General features: G+C 56.6%; 1 protein-coding gene across 1 annotated transcript; it reads left to right on the top strand.

Moving 5' to 3' along the window:
- Nucleotides 1-3394: 3394 nt before the first annotated feature.
- On the top strand, nucleotides 3395-8261 carry SOX7 (SRY-box transcription factor 7). Its single transcript, XM_090027147.1, has 2 exons — nucleotides 3395-3656; nucleotides 5832-8261. Exons 1-2 carry the CDS (start codon nucleotides 3443-3445, stop codon nucleotides 6755-6757), a joined length of 1140 nt encoding a protein of 379 aa, XP_089883273.1. The 5' UTR covers nucleotides 3395-3442; the 3' UTR covers nucleotides 6758-8261.
- Nucleotides 8262-8536: the final 275 nt, after the last annotated feature.

Here is an 8536-nt window from a genome sequence, read left to right as displayed (position 1 = left end):
CTGGGGCCCCTTTTTGGCCCTGTTCGCTCCTGGGCTGTCCCAAATGGCTGCCTTCAGTGTCAAGCCTGATGGCTGCAGGATTGGTGCAGCTCCCGGGTATCCTTGGTGCCTCTGCCCTTGGGGCCAAAACCCCCCGACAGTGGCTGGATCGGGGCCAGTCGCTCTGTATCCAAAACCTAATCCAAAAACCAAACCAACCCCCCCGCCAGGCTCCTGCGCCTCCAGGTCAGATGTGGCAGCCAAGCTCAGACCCCACCCTGCCCCCCCATTGTGCTGATGCACACACATGCCATCCTCTTCCTTCGGGGTCTCAGCTTTGTTCTGGGGGTCCCGAGAGCCTGGGGAGCAGGCCACCCCTTTATGGCACGGATTTCTCTTTGGTGGGTAAGCGCCGCGTCTGCCCACCCTGCTAACCCGAGGTAACACGGGTTTAGATGCTGCAGGATTTGAAGGGATCAGGGAAAGGAGATCCTGCAGATCCCACGTTTCCAGGTCCTGGTTTCCTCACTCTTAACCCACTGCAAGTCAGTAGCACCCCCCTCCAGCCCACGCTGCACCGCTCTGCCCAGGGCTCCTCTTAGGACCTGGTTCCCGACGTGCCTGCCCCCCTTGCTGGAGGAACAGCAGTCCCCTGCTGGCAAAGCCGGCAGCAAGGGGAGGAAAGCCGGCATCTCAAGTGGCACGGGTGCCAAGCCAGTGGGGTGTAGGGGAGCAGGGACCTCCTCCCCCTTTCTGGCTGTCGGTGAACTTCATGGAGTGCAAGTATTTATTTTTTATTTTTTCTTGGACGTGAACTCCCAGGAGCACAAAGAAAAACATGCTGCCTGTCACTGGGGCTTTTAACCCCTGATCTATGTATAGTAATTGCAGGTCCTTTTGCAGAAGGATTAAACTTCTCGCCCCCCCCCCCCCGAAGTGGTTTCCAAGTCGGTGGTGCTAGGAGCTCGCGCTGAACAGGTGTCCCAGCACCAGAGCTGCTAGAGGAGAGGTTTTTGAGCCCCGGGGTACTTGGTAGCAAGGGGTCGGGGGCTCTTGCAAGCTAAAGGCGACCTGGAAATCAAAGGGAAGGGGAAATGACATTGCTTTGGGAAAAGGAAGCAGAAATAGATGGTCTGGGGGGTAAAACCTGTGGTTGGTGTCCTTCCCCTCACCCCCCAGGCAGTCCAAGATCCAGTTCAGACCAGTGTCTTGGTGCTGCCAGTGTCTCCGCTGGGTTTTGTAAGGCTCAGTCTTGTGTATTTTTTTTTTAAATAAGAGCAATATCCCCCCCCCAACACACACATGTGCACACTCCTCCTTTCCCTTCTCCTCTCATTTGGGATATTTTAGGGTTATTTTTATTCTGGTTTTCATGGTGTGAATTGGCTCACAGGTTCCCCAGCCAGCCACGGCTTCCAGCGCAAGGGCTGGGTGCAGGGCTTGGCCCGGCTGTTGCGTTCGCCGGGCAGAGGTTACCCGGGCTGCCCAGCACATGGAGGCAGGGCACTGCAGGCAGCGATTTATTTTATTTATTTTATTGTATTTACTGCATTGCCGTGGCCCCCTTCTGCTTGTCTGGGCAGGGCAGGCCACCCTCTGTGACACCCGTGCAGCAACTCGGCCAGGGGTGCAGCAGCCAGAGCTGCCCTGAGAGCCTTGCCAGGGTGCCGAGGGGTGTCCGCAAGACACGATTCACCCGCTAAACCCCGAGACTGGATGTAGGAGGCCAGTGTTAATGCCGTCCTGCCCTTGCCCCGCTCTTCTCCGCACGAGAAGGGCCCTGCGGCAGAGGGCAGAGTTTAGAAGAGGCTTTGTCTGGGATGGGCTGGATGGACTGATCCTGCCTCAGGCCCCATTTCTCCATGATTACTATTATCTTTCTATACTCAAAAAACCCCCCAAAAAACAGGGGGAAAGCTCATGGGTGGCATTTTTTGATGGGTGCCTAGAGCCTCTAAAGGCAGAGACCCCCTGCTCGAAGAAAGAGCTGGGGAGGCCCTGTCCGGCCCCCACCCAGCCTGGCCCATGACCTTGCCCTCTCTCTCCCCAGCTCCAGTCTCATGGGCTTCCCTGGCCTTGAGCACAACATTTCCTCTCAAATCTCTGCTTTTTTTCCTTCAGGCAGTGGCTATATAACTCCCTTAAAAAGGAGGGTATTTTTCTTAAGCAGGGGTATCAGGCAGGGGGTGTATAACCCTCTCCAAAGGGGCTTGCCCTCCATGCCCTCCTATGACTGGCTTCTCTGTGATGTCTGCCATTTCCGTAGTCAGAGACCCCCAGGGCAAAGCTCAGAGGCTATTTTCTGGGCGGGGGGGGGGGGGGGGGTCGCTCCAGGCAGAGCCCCCTGCCCCAGACAGCCCCTTGTCCCCTGGAGAAGACACCGCCATCCCCCTGGCCTGTGCCCAGCCCCCCACCTCCCTCCCCTGCCTCCCACCTCCCCCCAAGCCCGCAGAGGTGCTGCTGGCAGCCGTGTCTTTCTAAGCACAGAGATGCACACCAGGCGCTTGGGGGAAAAGCAGCATCTTTTATTAAACCCGCTCAAGAGTCGCAAAACACTGTTCACCAAAAATTGCTTGGGGGAAAAAAAAAAAAAGAATGGTTCCCAAAATTGTTCACCAAATTTCAAGAAATTGCTTACAAAAAATTGTTTGCAAAACTGTTGGGGAAAAAAAATGGTTCCCTAAAAAAATTGTTTGCAAAACTGTTGGCAAAAAAATTGTTCCCCAAACTGCCCAAAAATTGTTTGCAAAACTGCTGGCCAAAAACATTGTTCCCCAAACTGCCCAAAAATTGTTTGCAAAACTCTTCGCCAAAAAAAAGGTTCCCCCCCAAAATTGTTTGCAAAACTGCTGGCCAAAAACATTGTTCCCCAAACTGCCCAAAAATTGTTTGCAAAACTCTTCGCCAAAAAAAAGGTTCCCCCCCAAAATTGTTTGCAAAACTGCTGGCCAAAAAAATTGTTCCCCAAACTGCCCAAAAAATTGTTTGCAAAACTGTTCGCCAAAAAAAAAAAAAGCTTCCCCCCCCAAAAACTGTTTGCAAAACTGCTGGCCAAAAAAATTGTTCCCCAAACTGCCCAAAAAATTGTTTGCAAAACTGTTCGCGAAAAAAAAAAAAAAAAAAAAAGGTTCCCCCCAAAATTGTTTGCAAAACTGCTCAAATTGTTCCCCAAACCGCCCAAAAAACTGTTTGCAAAACTGTTGGCAAAAACCCCTACCCCCCCCCAAATTGGCCGCCAAGAAATGGTTCAGAAAACTGCACGAACTCGCTCGCAGCTGTGCGCCCAAGCCGCGGGGTAGTCACCGGCGAGTGCTCGCGGAGCCGCGCGCCGGGGGCCGCGGCCGGGGGGGCGGGGGGCGGGCGCCGCGCGGGGGGAGGGACGCGGCCGGGGCTTTAAAGCCGCCCCCGGCTCGGGCGCGGCGTCCCGGCGGCGGGAGCGGGAGCGGGAGCGGCGGTGCTGGCCATGGCCGCGCTGCTGGGCGCCTACCCCTGCTGGCCCGACGGCCTGGACGGCGCGGAGCTGCCCGCCCCCGCGCCGCGCCCCGCGCCCGACAAGGGCCCGGACAGCCGCATCCGCCGGCCCATGAACGCCTTCATGGTGTGGGCGAAGGACGAGCGGAAGCGCCTGGCCGTGCAGAACCCCGACCTGCACAACGCCGAGCTCAGCAAGATGCTAGGTGAGCGGGCGCCCGCCTGCCCGGGCAGGGGGAGCGGGCTGGGGCCGGGGCCCCCGTGCGGGCGCCCTGGCAGCACGGCGTGGTGGAAATCGGGCGCGGGGTGGGAGGTCGTGTCCTGCCCGGCCGCATCGGCCCTGTCCGAGCCCTCCTGCGCGCACCCGCCATCACGGGAATCGTCAAACCCGGGGCGCAGAGGTGGTGTCCAGGCCCACCCCGGCACCCCGGCAGTTGTTCAAGCCACAGAAGTCGGGGGGAAGTGATCTCGCCCCCGTGTCTGGGGAGGCTGGCGCCGGCGCTTTTTGCCGGAATGGGGGAAACACCACCTGGTTTTCCGGTGTCGGTGCTAGCTCCCCGTAAAGCCTTCTCAGGGGAAGGGGGACGGGACAGGAGGGTCGGGGAGGAGCGGGGCTGGAAGGGAGCTGCGGAGGTCCGGTCCGGTCGACCCCCCTGCCCGAGGCAGGCTCAGCCCTGTCCAGATAGGCCCCTACACGTCCATCCTCACAGAAAGCGGAGAGAAGGGGGGCTGGAAGGGACCTGCAGAGTCGCATCTAGTCCAACTGAGGTAGGATCAGCCCTGTCCAAACCATCCCCTACACATCCATCATCTCAACTCTTTGCACCGTCTCCGTCTTTTTTCTCTTTCTCTCTCCCACCATTTCTGCTAAGAAAGGGGAACAGCCAGGACTCAGCTCTCGGGAGGCAAAACAGCACTTGGTTGTCGCTGCGCAACCCCAGTCCTCTGCACCCCTCCGGCTTTGTTTTAAATCTAGCGTCTCCGTGCGCACGCTACTTATTTCTTTCCCCCTCCCGCCCCGCGGTCTCCCCGAGACTGGGAAGACGGCAGGCTATTTCGATCTCACCCTGCCGCGTCCAGGGAGGCTGGCACCGGCCGCTTGTGCCCCCTGCCAAGCGGCAGGGACGCGCTCCCCGGTTTCCCGGTGTTGGTGCTACCCCCCGTAGGACAGTAGGACTGGAAGATCACAGCCCATCAGAGAATTTGATCTCACCCCCTGTTGTCCCAGGAGGCTGTCACCACCCCCCTACCAAATTCAGGGGAAACGCTGACTCGTTTTCCAGCAGTGGGGCTAACTCCCAGTAAAGCTTTTCCGTGGGACGGCAGGACTGGAAGGGGACTTCTGGGTCATCAGGGTCAAAGTTTTGCAGGCAACTCTATCTTAAAATGCTCATCAAGCCCCTTTTTAAAGGCGTTTCCTCTGGCTTTTGGCTGGTCTCCTGAAGAAATGCTATCCCAGAGTTTGCCAGGATCCCCCAGTGCTCACCTAGGACTAGGCAGACACCTTTGCTTGCTGCACCCCTTTGAAGTAAGGCAATCGGATTGCAACACCGTTCCCATTTGTGCGTGAAAACCAGAGACAGCAAGAAAACTCTGACTCTGGTCTAAGGACAAGGAGCAGGTGTGTTCCCCACCGCTTGGGCAATGCCATGCTTGTCTTTCATTTAAAAAGCCCTGGACAGGAAGCATCTGATCGGGGCCAGTATGAAAGCGACTAGCCACGAGGTTTGCAAACTCTCTATTTGGCAGAGGCAGAGGTGAAAGTACTGTGGAGCAGGGGCTACGTTCTCCTTTCCTTCAAGTGGGATCTGTCCCAGGGATGAGTCTGGCTACCAGCTCCCCGTGCTGCGACATCCCTGGCTCTTGCATTAGGGGCAATCGCTCTATGGGGACCACATCCCAGCCCATTTGGTTCAAGCCCTGCTGATCTCTCTCCTGGGATCTGTGCCCTGGTCCTTATCGTTCTCACAGGCACAGCTGTTGCATTTGTCCCTGGACACGGTGTGCTTGTGTGTGTCCCAGGCTAGAAAAGTCACGGGTTTGGCTTTTCCCTGGGGTTTAGGGAGGGTCTAAGTGCACGGATGCTTCTCTGCCATCGCGGTCCCGGGACAGCTGTTCGGATGCACTTGGCGGTGACCCAGAACAAGCTGTTAGCCTTTCTTATCCTGCAAACTTAGTTAGGGTTTGTCCCGGGACAACAAACAGGGAAGTCTGAACAATCACGCTTTGTCCCAGGAGAAAAATGGGTTCTTTCAGGATAAACATGACATCTGTTTGTAGCCTCAGGGCTTTGGGGAACTAACCCTCCGCGCCCAGTGCCAGTGCAGCTACTTCCACTGCAGGACGGATCTAAGGGGATTTTTGTTCCTTCTCCATTGCAGGCAAGTCCTGGAAGGCTCTGTCCCCTTCCCAGAAGAGGCCCTATGTGGAGGAGGCGGAGAGGCTAAGGGTACAGCACATGCAAGATTACCCCAATTACAAGTACCGGCCCAGGAGGAAGAAACAAGTCAAGCGCATCTGCAAGCGGGTAGACCCGGGATTTTTGCTGGGGAACCTCCCCCGAGACCAGAACTCGGTGCCGGAGAAGCGGACCTGCGGCAGGGCGGCGGGAGAGAAAGAGGGGCAGGGTGAGTACTCGCCTCGCCCCGGGCTGCAGAGCATCAGGGGATACAGGGAGGGTCAGGCCAGCGGCAGCAGCAGCAGCAGTGCCAGCGCCACCATGGACACGTACCCCTACGGGCTGCCCACCCCGCCTGAGATGTCTCCCTTGGACGTGATAGACCCTGAGCAGAGCTTCTTCTCGTCCCCCTGCCCAGAAGAGCATTGCCACCCCCATATGCCGGGGCCCACCTACTCCCCAGAGTACTCGGCCAGCCCCCTCCCGTGTAACCACCATCCCCTTGGCGCCATACCCGTGCCCCAGCCTGGCACGTCCATGATCCCTGCAGTCTCCAGCTGCCCACCCCCTCCTCCTCCGCCGCCTCCCAGCTACTACGCGCCAGCCTTTCACCCCATCCACACCCCGAACCTTCACGCTCACCTGGGCCAGCTTTCCCCGCCGCCGGAGCATCCCGGCTTCGACAGCCTGGACCAGCTGAGCCAAGCCGAGCTCCTCGGGGAGATGGACCGCAATGAGTTTGACCAGTATCTCAACACCCCTGGCCACCCTGAGCACAGTGGGGTGTTAATCGGCGGACATGCCCAGGTGCCCCAGGCTGCAGGTGGCTCTCACTCTTCGGAGACAAGTCTCATCTCTGTCCTAGCAGATGCCACGGCTACCTACTACAATAACTATGGCATCTCTTAGGCCAGGAGGCACGGGCCCCGTGGACTGGCTGAGGAAAGACCCTACAGTATTACTGGCATTGCTCCTTGCAGACAGCGTCCTCCTCACCTCAGGGTTGCCAAGCCTGAACTGCAGTGGCTTTGGAGTCTGCTTCCTGTCCTGGGTCATGGATTCTGTGTCTGGGACATCCGCTGGCATAAACGCTGAGTATCCTGCTTCACAAGAGAGTTGATGTTCTCCAGAAAGGCCCTTTGATCGAGTCCCTTTTCCAAGCCAGCTGGTGGATGGCTAAGACCCTCTTTCTGCTTGACTGAGCGAGCATGTCGAGCCTGTGGATTACGGGCCTGAGTTTTCATGGGCGCTGAGTCCCCGCCGCTCCAGCCAGCGCTGTGTCTCTGAAAACTCAGGTCTCAGCCGTGCTGTGTTTAAGCACGGTGGGTTGGCGGCAGCAGCTTGGGGATGAGAGGCAGCAAAGGATTTTGCGTGTTCCCCGCAGATCGGTGTGCGCTTCCCCCCCGGCTCGATCCCGAGAGGGCGGAGGTCGCTTTTACGGCCCCGACCTGCAGGGCTCGGCTCCTCGGGACAGGCTGTAGGGCCTGCGGGTTCCTGGCTCTGTTTCCAGCAGTCGCATTTAATATCCCAAATGAAAAGCTATAATCAAAGATATCTGTGTGTCGCTCATAGAAATGCATGTGGAATTCTGTTTTTCCATCTTCCGGTCTAGTTTTGCATCCTCCCCCCTCCCCCCCCCCCCCTAGACACAGAGAGCCCCTGCAGTCACCGAGAGTCTGAGCGTGCACTGACCCTCTCCAGCGAAACGAGGGGCCTTGCACTTGGTCATGCCAGGAGTGCGTTTGGCCCCAGGCACAGGAAAGCGTTTCCCATCTGAAGTGTTGCACGTGCAGCTCTGCATGGTGTTTCTTTTGCTCCTCAAGGTCTCGTGGGCTGCAGTGGGAGCCGTGAGAGCGTCAGGAAGGAAAGCTCAGGCTAGAGGAAGGAAGGAGGGATCTGGATGTCCATCACCTGTCCCTTCTCCCCCTCCCTAGAACAGCCCCTCTCTAAAGAGAGGTTCCCCCTAGCTGGAGCTGAAGCACATGGGTGCAATTTAGGAGCGCTGCTCTGGAGCTGAGGTTGAGACTGCAGCTCAAAGCTGAATCTGGCACTGCCCGTTAAATTCAGCTCTGACCTTGCTCAGAGGAGCAGGATGCGTCCCCGTGTCTGAGCTCCGGGCAGATGGGGGCTTGCACGCGTGACCCACCCCGGTGGCTTATGTTACAGCGACTCTGATGGACCTCAGTGAACAAACTTGTGCGTTTTAACTTTAAAATCCGTCCTGCCCGATCTGCGTCCCGCAACCACGGGAAAGGATTTATTCTTATGAGCACTTTGGAAAAGAGGTGATAATGTAGCAGACCTGTCTGAATCAAACGTTGTCTGAAAGCAAATACTTCGTGTTTAGGAATGGATTGCTCCTGCCTCTCTTTACTTTTGTATGTTATTGCTTGTAATAAAAGCTGTACGTTGAGTTATATGGTCCATTATTCCCCCGCTCCCCCACATTTTGTATTGCTAGAGTTCTTCCCCCCCCGCCCCCATAAAGATGAAGCTTTATTTTAAATCAGTTATATGACATGATTAATCCTAGCATTATTATATGGCACTTCGTAATGATTAGTTAGTAATGTGGTTATGATTTTTTCTGGTTTCAATCCTGAATGTGTATTAATAATAATTACAAATAATACTTAAAAAACTCCCCCCCCCACACACAGAACTTCAGAGGTTTTAAGCTAATACTTT

This window comes from Crocodylus siamensis, chromosome 1 (assembly GCF_052110815.1).
Source record: "Crocodylus siamensis isolate JL-2025a chromosome 1, ASM5211081v1, whole genome shotgun sequence".
Classification (NCBI taxonomy): Eukaryota; Metazoa; Chordata; order Crocodylia; family Crocodylidae; genus Crocodylus; species Crocodylus siamensis.
Note: the sequence above shows the minus strand (reverse complement) of the source record. Positions and strands in the feature narration are given on the sequence as shown.

Coding starts and splice junctions, on each gene's coding strand:
- SOX7 (XM_090027147.1), top strand. CDS start 3,443: ATGGCCGCGCTGCTGGGCGCCTACCCCTGCTGGCCCGACGGCCTGGAC. Junction 3,657..5,831: donor CGAGCTCAGCAAGATGCTAG/GTGAGCGGGCGC, acceptor TCTCCATTGCAG/GCAAGTCCTGGAAGGCTCTG.